Raw genomic sequence first — 13,591 nt, forward strand, 5'->3', positions numbered from 1 at the left:
ATGCATCAAAGTGCATGTTTGCTAAAGTTGAGGAGAGGGAGAAGTCTCTGACCTGTACAAATGCAAAAATAGAGTAACTGATGGTTTCATTTTGTTCTACTTCTGGGGTTTTTATCTAAGGATGTCACTGTGGATGCATGAAAATCTTGGTATTGAAAGTGTGTGCATAAACTGGACATTTTGCTCTCATAGTTCCAAATGCATTTAATCTTTCATTGTAAGTTAACCAGGAGATTCTGACAACTGCTAGCCCTATTAACTACCCTGGCGCCTTTCTGTCCTATTCACAGTGTATGTGAAAAAAATATTATGACTCTTGAGAGAGTACACTGACGAATTTCTAGAAGGTTTAAAGCTTATTTTCATTAAATATCAAATGTCTCCAGAAATGGCCTTCTGAATGTATCTTTCAGGTCCCTTTCTCTACCTTTTTTTTTTTTCATTAAATATGTCAGTTAATTCCAGTTTGCCGTGGTAAATGCCACTCTTTGGCATTGTTTCATTACATAAAAAGGCTAGATTACTGTTCAGGGCTCCTACAGTCACAACTTTGCCACTGAAATTAATGAGAGTGTGTGCCAAGCCTTGGAGTTAATTGGTGCAATCTGATTTACAAGTGTTCATCTGGAAGTGCCTTAAAACATGCCAGCTAAGCCAGGTGACAATATAGAAAAAAGTATACCCAAAAAGGGCAACAATTTACCTACACCATTGCCTCACCTTTAGTACAAAAGCAAACGTGACTTAAGCTGAACTTTCCGGTTTTGTTCCCAAACAATATTCCACATGCAAAAATAGAGGAACATGTTTTACTTCTGTTTGAACTGAATAAAACATCAGAAAGCAGTGGAGTATCTATTAGAAAACTGTGCTTCCACAGCACACGGGATTTCTGTTCTATTGACAGAAGAATGGAAGTATTCTCCTACAAAGTGGATAGACTAGAGTAAGTTTGGATGCCAGTATTAAAATCATGGGTATATCCGAGTTTTGGTTTAATCTAAACGTTCTAATGACTCAAGGGGCATGATAGATTTAATCAAAAAAGAAAATAACTGAGAACACTCTCCCTCATGAAGAAGTTCAGAGAAAACAAATCTTTTGGCTACTATTTCCAGGCTCTCCAAATCTTTAAAATCTTCCCCATGATATGTCAGATAATACACTCTGGTTTTATGACCTGTCTGTTTCCTCTGTGCTGATTACAAAGGTGGCTACAGCCAAAAAGCAGGGCACTAAGTAGACAGGCTGCACTCTACAATTTCTATTCAGAAAAGCTTCCCTGTGACCCCTAAAAACCATGAAAATGCAGTCTTTCCTCCAGGTGACCAAGACACATATTTACAATAGGAAGGACCATATGTGAGAAAGAAAGGAAGGAACTCATGGCACAAACCCATATCATACAAGCACATTCCTCTAGGTTGGTTCCACACCCTTCTGGAGCCTTTGACTCATTCCTGGCCCCTGTCAAATGGGATGACCTATGGACAGTCCCTCCTCACACAAGTACCTGGCAGCCCCTTGGGGAACAGACTTTGGGCAACCTTCAGGGGACTCCCCAGTTGGGTCTTCCTGTGGAATTCTATAGCACACTCTTCCTAAGGTGAACACCCCTGCATGTGCTCTTTCACACAGCCCCAAGATGTGGTGCCTCCTCGTGCTGCTCTGCTCCCAAGGAATTGTCTTTTCAACAGGATTCACAACCACCTCCACTCTGAACTCAGACACAAGCCAGTACAGGAAGACTTACAACCCTGAAACCTTTATGAACGTTGTAAGTTGGGTCACCTTCTCTCGCTTTCTTTCTAAAGCATCTCTCCCAGTACCACTACCACCACCTCATCACTACAGTCCCTGTCAGGAGGCTAAAAGTAAGGCCCCTTCGAAGTGGTGCCTCCATCACTATGATAGGGAACACCTGCCTAGAAGAAACCTTGATGCTCCTATCCAAACAGTCTGAGCTGCCAGAGAGAATTCCTTTGCAGTGGAGGCAAAGGCTGGTTTCTAGTCTCAAGGGAAGCAAAGTCTTCCCCTTCTGTAACAATCCATTTGCTCAGTACAGTGGCAAGGGAGGTTGAACCCCTTCCCCAGACAGGAGATTCTCACAACACAAAGTAATCCAAGACCCCTTGCTCTGAATCATCAAAGACTTCCTCACAATAGTGAAAGACTGTAATAGGTGGTGCTGTGAGTGAGTCTGTAATAGGAGACCCACCCTACCTGGCTTGCCTAACCACACTTTGGCAAGAAAGGATTCATTATGGACCAAAACACACAGCTTTTGGCACTGCCTCTACAGATACTGTTACATATTTAATCTGTAGAAAGGTATGACGTGTATCAGCCTTGCAAAACATGACAGACTATCACCCAAAAGGTTAGTGGCTCAATACACTTCTGCCTTGACCCATAATATGGGGTCCAGCACCAGACAACTATGACCTAAGCAGGTCTGAAAAAGACTTTGATGTATCTTTTTACAAGACCTGTAATATTTATTCTCATCCAGGGTCCCTGTGGCCAGGGGTCTCACACTGCCATCACAGAGCAGCCACATCCACACTGCTCAACTTGGTTACCCTCCAGAGGAGGATGACTTTATCTGAGCTGTTTAATAACATCATCCCTGAAGTCTAAAAGAATGAAGAGGCATCCATGAAAAGTGGTGGACAGCACTGGGAGACTTGGGGAAAAGCTGCTCCCAAGACAGTCCTAACACATAACAGCACATGGAATCAAGCTGCAGGGCCCAGGAAGAGTATAATTTACTGCACAGGTGAACTCTGTCATCCTGCCACCCTTATAAGCCTGTGTAGTGCTTGGATACCACTGCTACAGCAATTACTACCTATCCAAAACCTAAGCAATATGGAGTATGTCAGGAAATCTCCAAGAATAACTAGGTGTTTCTACCTGAGCAAATGCAGCTCTTGGCATTTCAATTTGACAGATACAGCATTAAAGAGCATACACAAACCACATCACGCAAACACAGATCAACTGTTCTCACTGCTGTTCGCATCCTCCAGCCCCCATGGCTATGTTATAGCATATTATCTGATCATTCTCAAAAGAGAGAGGCATGGGTTGTGCTGTCCTGCAGGAATCTCTTTTGGGTCCCTTCTGACCAGTACAACACAGAGCAGTAGAGAAAAAGCCAGTGATATGTTATCACATTCATCTTCCTGGCATGTTCTTGGCTAGCTTCACATTACTGGACAGAAACAGCCTTTAAACACTTTACCCATCCACCTCTACACTGTAAATGCATGTTAACAAACTCTCCTTTGGCTTCCCACAGAGTGAAATCATCAGATATCATGGATACCCCAGTGAGGAATATCAAGTTACCACAGAAGATGGATACATTCTTGGTGTTTTCAGAATTCCTGCTGGGAGGAACAGCCAAAATACAGGTGTGACACAGTTACAGGACATAAGGAAAGTCTGAGAGCCAACACTTACATGGGTCCCCCATCTTTCCCCTTTGCACATGCAATGGTATCTCAGCAACAGCACCTAGTCAGGAATGTGGCCTGAACTCTGAATATAGGTTAAAAAACTCCTGCAAAACCAGATTCTGCACCCCAGTTTTAACTACACATTACTTACTACTATGGCATAAGAAAATCCTCTTCTTTTTCAGGGAAAAAGCCTGCAGTGTTGCTACACCATGGTACTTTAGGAGACTCTATTCACTGGATTTCTAACCTGCCCAACAACAGCCTAGGCTTCATCCTCGCAGATGCTGGCTATGACGTCTGGTTGGGAAACAGCCGTGGAGATACCTGGTCTTTAAAACACAAGACCCTTAAGCCCTGCCAGAAGGAGTTCTGGCAGTTCAGGTACTCTGTGGAGAAAGAATTACTGAAGAAAGCAACTTTCAGGGGACTAGCAAGATTGAGCAGTTAATATTGGGATGTAGAACCTTTTTCCTTCTGGGTGTATGAAAAAATCACCTTCTGGATTATATGAAAACCCGATGGGTTTTCATATAGTCTGATTTCAAGTGGGACATGCAACATCTAAGGAGACTAGACCAACTCTTTTCCCCACGTGCAGCCACCCTGGGCATGTCAGGGGGGTTATAAGAAGGGCTTGGCTACATGATCTGGACAGACCCTTCTGGAATCAGCACATACAGAATCAAAGCTGGAAGTACACAGGTCACCTTTGTCCATATACAGTGCTGGTTTCTCTGGGGAAAAGACTTTCAAAACAGTGAGACATCTGTAACCTTGAAGTCTCCCACCAGATACCATGTCCCAAGCACAGACAGGAGAGGAGACTGCTCAGCTCAGTCTAGAAATCTGATCTATCACAACTGATGTTAACTGAGGGAAAAATATTTTTTGTAACCCATGCTGGTGAGAGCAATGATCAAATTCACTTCTACAAGAGCCTCAACTAATAGACAAAACTGGCACCTCCTTTGCAAAGAGCCCAAGGCATCAGGCAGCCTGGCAGTACAGCTGCATCCCTCTACCCCCTTCCCAAACTCAAGCAAGAATGCAGACAAAGTGTGCAACCTCATCTTTCAATGGGTCCAGCTTGTTGCAATGAACATAACTGACATTCAGTAACTCACACTGTGATAACCAAATTGTCTGCTAGCTTTTTGTGTTTCTCCCATGTAGCTTCGATGAAATAGGGAAATACGATATTCCAGCAGAGCTGTACTTCATCATGAATAAAACTGGACAGAAGGATGTATACTATGTTGGTCACTCAGAGGCTTCAACTGCAGGTAATGTTAGAGTTTATGATTTATATATAATATCCATGAGTAGATACTGGGGTTTATGCCATGATGTGCCATTGCACTTTTACAAAAATAAACTCAGAAACAGAGGAGAAAACGGGGGGAAGTGGCATGTAGCCACATTTTTAGACAATTATTTTCCTTTCTTCTCACATGTGCATTCTAAGGGTCCTTTTGCAGAACAAATCATTCAGGCCAAGACGTCTCCTTGTTTGTCTTTAGATACCTATGTTTCAGGCAACCAGTTAAAAGTTCTCACCAAATCCATCAGTGGAGAAATTTAGACATGTTCAGAAAACAGGATGGGATGCACCCTTTTAGGTTTTCCTTCCTTCCTTCTCCATACTCTTCCTTTAAGTGTGCGTTCACTCTCACCCAAGTTTGCACTTAGTTACAAGTAAAAATTCTGCTCTTAATCTTCAGATAATTATTGTATTACTGCATGCCAGCATAAACATGCACAGTCTTTTAGAGACTGTAAGCTGAAAAACTCATTATTTTATTAGGATTTGGGGAACTTAAGAGGGAATTTGAATTACGAAAATCTGACTAATGCATTTTCTCCCCAAAATATGGCCTTAAAACAAAATTTTCAGTTCTGAGAAAATCAGTATCTGGCTATGATCTAATGAACCTGTATCCTTAGAATGAACTCTGTCTCTCAAACAAAAGTTTCAAGAATCAAACACTTTCCTCAGGACTGCAGCACAGAAATGGACAACAGCCAATAGGCTGCTAATCTAGTCTCACTTCCTTGTTGCCTACTGTTTTTTTATTTATTTGGTCTGTGTAGATCTCTTCAATAACTTGACTTGTGTTTTCTGTGTTTGCAGGCTTCATAGCATTTTCTACTTATCCTGAGTTGGCCCAAAGGGTTAAAGTGTTCTTTGCTTTGGGACCAGCAGCCACAATCACATATGCTACCAGTCCTCTGGTAACACTGACACGTCTTCCCCAATCACTGATCAGGGTATGTCATTCCTCTTTCTAAAAGACATAATTGTCTGCTTTGTAGTGATGATTTAAGAATGAATTCAGTGTATCAGACTGCTGATGGTGGTGGTAGACTTCAGACTTTCCACAGAGCTAAACTGCAAGGCTTGATATGGTATCTCTTTTGCACCTTCTTTAAGATAACAGGTATACTTCCACCATTATTTGTTTAAATCAAATATTTTTGAAAGGAGGTCACAAATATCAGAATAAAAGGAGTCTAACATAGTCTACTAAATCTAGCCTTAAGCACTAGTAGAAAACTACAAATAAGATATTTCACATCTTAATTTTATTAAACATGCAGTTCATTTATGCTTGTGAGATATTTACTTGTAAAATTATAAAGGAAACTTAAAAAGAAATACCTCTTTCACACCAGAATTTGTCAATTTTATAGAATTTGCTGTGAATGGTGGAAATTCTGCATGCTGTACTTTATGTCAAACTGTAGGAGTACATCCTCTTTCTACCCAAGCTGTTCCCATTATGTGACTATAGAGCATCCAGCTCTACACCCTTCTCATTTGTCTGCTCCCTCTTTACTTAGTAGCAATACTCACAGTACAGTTTCTGCACCTTCCTGGAAGAAATATTAGGGCAAAAAGGGACTTCCTATACTCTACAGTCATGAGTGCAGCCAACTGCCCTTTCTCACCGAGGTCAGTGCACTAAAACCAGATGGGTAGTGACCTCCAGGACTCATGCCTAATAAGAAGCAGCAGGAAAAACATGTGGTGTGCTCTTGGGAAGAACACATTTTAAAGGATACTGGGATAGCAAGCAGTTTCAGCAATCTTAGTTTAAGAGGCAAGGCTCTTAGAGAAGAGGGAGTGACAGTTTTCTGCATAAATAATACTGCAACAAGGAAAAAAAGTTTTGCACTTTTCCTCCCCTCAGTTACTACTTGGCTGCAAAGGAATTCTTCACCAGAATGAACTGCTGAAGAGGCCTCTAACACGGATCTGCAGATCGCTGGCAAAAGTTTGTGGCAGTATCTTCTCCTACATAGCTGGGGACAGGATACAAAATTTGAACATGGTAAGCATGTCCAAGAACACCTTAATACAAGTAAAGCTAAAGTAATTTTGAAGGAAAACAATTTTTCTGCCTTATGTTTACATACAGTTGCAGAGACATAGATAAATGTGTTGGAGTTTTTAAGTAATGCCAACTAGAACCTCAGCTAATGATGAGGTGTGTCACCTGACACATTCAAATCAAACAAGGAAGAAAGGCTGAATTCAGAACAGTGCCGTCTTGCAATGATGTCACTGAGTGTCTCCTCTTTTGGGGCTAAGCCAAAGAAAAGTTGGACAGATACTGAAGTTTTTCAAAATGGACAAATGGATGGAGAAAGATCTTTTTTCTTTTGCACAATTCATATTTTCCTTCCTAAATAGAAAGACATCCAGATCATCTGAACATAAGAGATTGTTTCTTTTTGGTTGCTACACATTAAAACATTTCGAGTCAAAACTTAGAGCTGTTTCTTCACACTTCTCTCAACAGCAAGATCTCATTCCTTTACTCTGGCAGCTGTCTTTTTTTCTTGCAGACCTCCTCTAGTGATTAAGCACAACATTATTTAAAAGCGTCAGACAAACTGTAGAAACTGGAAAAAACAAAGGCCATACACAATCCCTGAATAATGTTTTCCATATGACTAAGCACTAATGTGGGATTCTCCCAAAGGGATAAAATTATACATACTCATTCCTACTGTAAACTCTTATATTTGTGAGTCTCTCCTCAACTTTATTTTTGATATTTGCAGAATATCCTATTAAAATGGGGTTTTAACACAGCAGCAGTATGTTGCTCAGGTCCTTCACAGCTTTATTCTGTCACAGCACTGGATCGCTGCCTTTATAACACTTCTGCTTTCTCTCCAGAGTCGAACAGATATGTACGTAGGACATTTTCCTGCTGGAACATCGGTACAGAATGCTATTCATTGGCATCAGGTATAACCGCGTACTGACATATAAACAGACTCTTACTACTGCTTTTACGCAACCAACAGCCTACAGGGAAGTCTACATGCGGTGGATCTGGGAAAGTGCCCATCACACCTTCTCACGTGCTGCCATGAGCACCTGCCGCAGAGGGAGCACTGTTTCCCATGGCTCACCAGGCCATTACCTGAATTGCCCCTTTGGTATCAGGCACTGAGATTTCCCCAGGGCACATCAGACCTCTCTGCATGTTGGGCTCTAACGGCTTCCAGCCTTCATCTTTATTAATGAAGACATTTGCCTTGAAAGCTGCAGAAGTGAACCAAGCCTGGTCCAGGCACTTGGCAGGCAGTAGGAGGATAGTGGAAACTTGAGCAGCCCAGGGATGAGCCAGACAAAGAAGTAATGTAGGTTAAAGCTTTTCTCCCAGAGAGTTAATTGCAGCCTGGATCACCTCCCAGAGCAAGTTAACCACACAAACGCTTCTGCGGGCACAAGCAGCAAGTGGGGAACTGCCTGTTCTGCTCATCTCTGTGTCACAAACAGGGACCCCAACTTTAGCTAAGTAAGGTAGTCAAGCACAATTTTAATAACAAAACATACCAAGGATGGCAGCTGAGGATCAGGAGAGAAAGTCAGCAAGAAGAAAGGCAATGAAACCACTCACCCTACAATCCATTCTGAGCACCCCTGGAAGCCCAAAACCACAGGAAGGGGTGGGAGTAATTCACAGTCCACTGTCTGAGCCTTGGCTTCAATCACAGGCAAGAAAACACCTCCCACACTCTGCTTTTGCTCTTAACACTTTATTTTTGTCTGTCTTGTTACAATATTAATAGGTAACATGTGCAGACCAATTCCAAGCTTATGACTACGGCTCTAAGGAAAACATGAAGAAATACAACCAGGTAAGGCAATGCGGTTTCCTGAGAACTCATCCTTGGGTCCTGGCAAAACTAAGAACAGAAAAAATCAGATTTTAGCACCTTGAGTGATAAAGAGGGGGAGAGTGGTCTGAAGTAATGTTTCACCTGAATCTAATACTCATCCGTGTAAGTCTATTCACAGACAAGGCATAGACAGATCCTTGCAGACAGCTAACAGAAGTCTGTTTTGCCTCCCCTACTGATGCAGGGATGTGTCCAACAACATGTCAATTTACCTGCCATTCCCAAAAGGCTAAGAGCCACACCCTATTCCTAGGACTGGATGAGTATGCAGCTCTTCACTTCCCAAAAATCCTCAAGTTTTGCCTTTCAGTTAAACACTAGACTGGGGGGGGGGGGGGGGGAAGTGGAAATGTGTACCTTGGTGTTGGGAAGCTACTTACCGTAAAAATAAAACAGAAGGGATGATTGAGTGCAGTACAGTGGAGACTACTTCTGTAGTGAACTTATGTATCCTGTACGGAAAAAAGGAAACAGACAAAACTTGGTCACTAGGAGCTTGGTACTGCCTAGTCAACAGTCAGAGATGCTGCGCTCTTCCTGCAACACTGATAACTTTCCTGGCAATTTTTTGAGATTTGGTCAGATCAGTTGACTTCTTGTGGTCTTTTCTGAGTCAAGGCAGGTTATTTTATGCATGGCACGTTATTTTACAGGTGGAGAAAGACTCCAAAGATTTCTCTGACACCTTCCATCCACACATATGGTCTTTAAATACTGAAGTTTAAATTTTGGAATGGGCAATGTTCTATTCCCAATATTTGGGTCATTAGGAAACTGCTCAAAAAAGCAGTCAACGAGAAAAATAACAGAACCACCCTTAGATAACAGGGGTCAATTTAAAAGCATCTTGTGCATGGTCCCTTACCACCCTGTAGACAAAAAAACCCATCCTGCATTAAGTCATTTGGCTCAGGTCTCAGAAGATCTCCATTCTACCCTTCCGTGTTTCTTTGATTTCCTCTGTGATGATAGATAACACAAGTATGCTCAAGGGCTACACTGGGACCTAGAGAGAGTGTCAAGTGAAGTCTGGAACAGTACAACTAAGTGTCTTTCACTCCATGCCCTATAAATGCATGAAAAGGACCCTATATAAGCCAAAACCGGGACACACGTGAACAACAGCTCTGCAGTCCTTGACTGATAAATACAGACACAGCTCTCTCCATATCCCCACCTCCAAAGGGCAAAAGAAGGTGACAAACTCCAGGACCACTCATAGCCATGCATTAAGGACAGACACAGGAATAGGATGGATCGTTCCTTTTCATGGTCAACAGGGAATGGGGTTGGGGAAATACAGTGAGAGGGTGGCCTTCATCCTTACTGTGTTACTGTAGTGAGTGCAGAAGGGAAAGAGAGATGCTTGCACAGAATCCTTTCTCTAAACACAACTTCTGATGCAACAGCATTCACTCAGGTCTCCTCCTTTTCTTACAGTCTACTCCTCCTGTGTACAAGATAGAGAAGATAGGCACACCAATTGCTGTTTGGAGCGGCGGACAGGACAAATTTGCAGATCCAAAAGACATGGCAAAGCTACTTCCTCGGATTCCTAATCTCATTTACCATGAGCATTTTCCTGCTTGGGGACATCTTAGTTTCATCTGGGGCCTTGATGCAACTGAGAAAATGTATAGGAAAATCATTGAACTAATGACAAAACACCCTTAAGGCTTCACACAGGGAATTCATTCATCTAGTAAAAACCTTAAAGACTTCTATTTAGCAGTAGAATATGGGTATAGGGATTGGTATGGGTGTTTACAAACCACTATCAACTGGTTTGCAATTTTTCTACTTTGTTTTCAATGGCGTTACATTATTTTGATGACTGCAGTCTCTCTGAGGAAGTCAAGGTACACAGGGATGACTGCTGAAAATACAAACATATTAGAAGGAACACTTCAGGGATCACTTATTTTGAAAGATTTTAGCTTTTATAAGACTGATTTTGCTACAACTAAGATTTCATTTTTGTTTCCCTTGTAGCTCAATACCACATATTCCACCCAAGACTGAGGTGTTATCCCATGAAAACCCAAAAATAGTAGATACTAATTTCTCTGTTGAAGTATTACTGATCTGTTTTAAATTAAATTATCTATCCTCTTCATAGAGTGTTTCACCTGTTTTCCTTTCCTCACATTACCAACAGCAGCAAGCCAGACCCAAAAGACCTTCACTTGTAAGACTACACTGGCATCTAAGCAGACAGTAGTTGGCTTTAATGGCCCAAATGCCAAGGAATCTAAACTTAGAAAACCTCTGTCAGAGAAGTCACTTTATTGTTGGACAGATGCAGATACCCATTTACCCTCACACTAACTAATGGTTTGTGAATGCCCTTACTGCAAAAAGCACAACTGCTTTCATGCTCATAACCTGGCAACTGAGGACTGAAGAGATGCAGACATAGCAGCAGCCTGCACACAAAGAAGAACAGCACCCATCTCAAGAAATATTCCTGGCATTGTCAGTAAAGAAGTTGTTTCCAGCTCTTCTAGCTTCTCAATTCACCATGTTAGTGTGTTCCACTTGCTCACCTACAAAATTATTTTAGGAGGTGAAAGATCACAATAAAGGGTTCATCATTACAGGCCAAGACACAGTAGCTCAGGCACTGTGGGTGTTCCTGGGTGGGGGTTTAAACCCAGATTCCTCAATCAAGACTTGTAGCAAATGAAACTCATTTGATAATAATCTGGGAGATACAGATCAATATATAAGCAAAACATGTTTGTCTCATGCAATGTAGAAAACACATGCTAAGGAGATGACACACCTTCTCTAGCAGTCTGTGGTACTAATGGGAATTAAGCTCACAGCTTCTGGAGAGGTTCACAGTCCAAGACAAAGAGATTGTGAAGATGCTACTCTCACTTGCACCATATTATTTATAAACCCCAGTGTCCTGACCACCTCAGAGAACTCAGAACAGACCTAGCCCATCTCCACAACGTAGCAGGACAGACCTGGCACAGGCACATCAAACACTACACTCAATACAAACACAGGCTCTAGGCCTGAAGGGAGGGAGAGCAGGACCAAAACTTCCAGTTTAGGTAAAGAGGAAGCAAGCGCCTCTTTGAACTGCCTGGCAGCAAAGCCCTTCACCTCTGCTCTCACTCACTCTTTTGCAGCACCACCTAACATTCAGACAAGAGGCACACGATGAACCTGACAGTGTGATGCTGCACAAAACATATGATGGAACAGAGGGAAAACAGAATCACAACACCAAACTCCTTCTACCCTCACCAGTGGTGCCTTTTCCCTGCCGCAGCATCAGGGCAAACTATGAACTAACTCAGATTCTCCATGAACATGGCTCTGCCTGACTGAAGAAAGCAATGGGCAGACACTGGGGACTGCCCTTTCTGTGAGATAAATGAAGGGGGAATAGCAGTTCCTCAAAACCTGGTTACATGGACACAGGTATGAGATTAAGCTCACTCATCTTGGAAGCAGCCACCAACAACATTCATGTTCAAACTTCTCTAGAGGGCCTTCCTGTGCTGTACAAGAAGAACCAGCCACAGACACCCCCTGCAAGAGGTTACAGGGAAGCATTCAGGTCAGTGACCAACACTGCTTGGGAAAGGCACAATGTGCATTGTCTTCCATACTGAACAGCTAAATCAATCTGATGTTCAGCCTAACATCACCTCTGACCTAACTGAGTTTTACAAAGGATTGCCAAATTCTCTAATAGAAGACAACAATTTCCAAATGCTCATCAGATAGGCTTTCCATTTGCCAGAGTTTCCTGCAATAAAATGTTATCTTCTTATTGCCATCCATCAGGAATGCAGGCCTGGAATGGCCAGTGTCTGGACAACAGGAACACCCACCCATTATACTTCTCCTCAGAAGACTGTTAGGTACCCAGACAATATCCTTGTAGCACTGTAAAGGTCCCTTGCACATCTGCTTCAGGATGGGATTAACTCAACAGCACCACTGAGCACAGAGAAACCCCTCCATGGCACAGACCAGAGCCTATAACACTTTAAGCCAAACTCAGTGAACAACAGGTGTTGCATGAAAAATCTAAGATAACAAGGTAAGTGTCTGAACAAACAGAATTTTTGTGCTTGCCCAAATCAGTCCCTCCTGTTCTTAACGACAGGACCAAGACTTGTTGCCCCACACAAGAGCCACCAGCACTAGGAGTGGTACTTCAAGGCTGGGATGCCAAGCAGCCAGAACAGCCACACGCACAATGAAAGGAAGGAAGGGAAATGTTCTTACCATGCCTGGGAGTGCAGGATGAGCTAAACACAAGTATCTCAGACCTCATTTAGACTTCTGTGTCCAGGTTTGGGCCCCAAGAAAGACATCAATATGATCAACATCTGCTGAACAAGTTCAGCAGAAGACCACCAAGAAGGTCATTCAAACTTCTCATGGAGTGACTGTAGTGGCTAGACATTCCCGGCAGGGACCTAGGCCAGCCCACAGCACTGCCCTGCCTCCTCAGAACCCAGGCCGACAGCCTCTCTTCTACTGCGACCTCCTACCTCCTCTACCTTAGGGGAGAACGTCTCCTCCTCTCCAGCCATTCCTCTACCCAGATACCACAGCCCTATAGTGACCACCACACCTTCATTTAAACTTTCCTCCTCCTCCTCACCCACCGACACCTCCCCCAGCCACAGCGCTAATCGTGTTCCCGCTCAGCCAGCCGCGCCCGAGGTTTAGGTCAGCCCAGGCGAGGGGTGTTTGCCCACCGGTACCCAGGCGGCATGGACTGACTTAAACGATGGCGGACTCACACCAGGACCTGGGAACCGTGGCGGGGAGAGCCGGGGCCGTGCTGCCGATCCCCCCGGCCCGCTCTGCCCTGGCCCGCCTCCCCTCACGCAAGGCGCCTCCCGCCGCTCCCCCTCGCAGACGTTGGGCTGCAGCGGCTGCCCCCGCGG

At 43.3% G+C, this 13,591-nt stretch overlaps 1 protein-coding gene and 1 long non-coding RNA gene across 3 annotated transcripts; one reads left to right on the forward strand and one right to left on the reverse strand.

Annotated features, from left to right (window-relative positions):
- The first annotated feature begins 1,753 nt into the window (after positions 1–1,753).
- On the forward strand, positions 1,754–11,038 carry LOC141925939 (lysosomal acid lipase/cholesteryl ester hydrolase-like). The gene is made up of 9 exons (XM_074830875.1): positions 1,754–1,777; positions 3,305–3,419; positions 3,650–3,848; positions 4,641–4,750; positions 5,599–5,735; positions 6,659–6,799; positions 7,654–7,725; positions 8,556–8,624; positions 10,107–11,038. Exons 1-9 carry the CDS (start codon positions 1,769–1,771, stop codon positions 10,338–10,340), a joined length of 1,086 nt encoding a protein of 361 aa, XP_074686976.1. The 5' UTR covers positions 1,754–1,768; the 3' UTR covers positions 10,341–11,038.
- Positions 8,507–13,424, reverse strand: LOC141925942 (uncharacterized). 2 transcript variants are annotated; one of them, XR_012624001.1, is made up of 4 exons: positions 12,921–13,424; positions 9,994–10,116; positions 9,047–9,118; positions 8,507–8,672 (listed from the first exon to the last, which is right to left on the reverse strand). It is a non-coding gene; the product is annotated as an uncharacterized LOC141925942 (long non-coding RNA). The 2 variants fall into 2 exon arrangements; XR_012624000.1 differs by having other exon boundaries at positions 11,452–13,424.
- Between the last annotated feature and the right edge of the window lie 167 nt (positions 13,425–13,591).

The sequence above is a fragment of the Strix aluco genome, chromosome 7 (assembly GCF_031877795.1).
Source record: "Strix aluco isolate bStrAlu1 chromosome 7, bStrAlu1.hap1, whole genome shotgun sequence".
Lineage (NCBI taxonomy): Eukaryota > Metazoa > Chordata > Aves > Strigiformes > Strigidae > Strix > Strix aluco.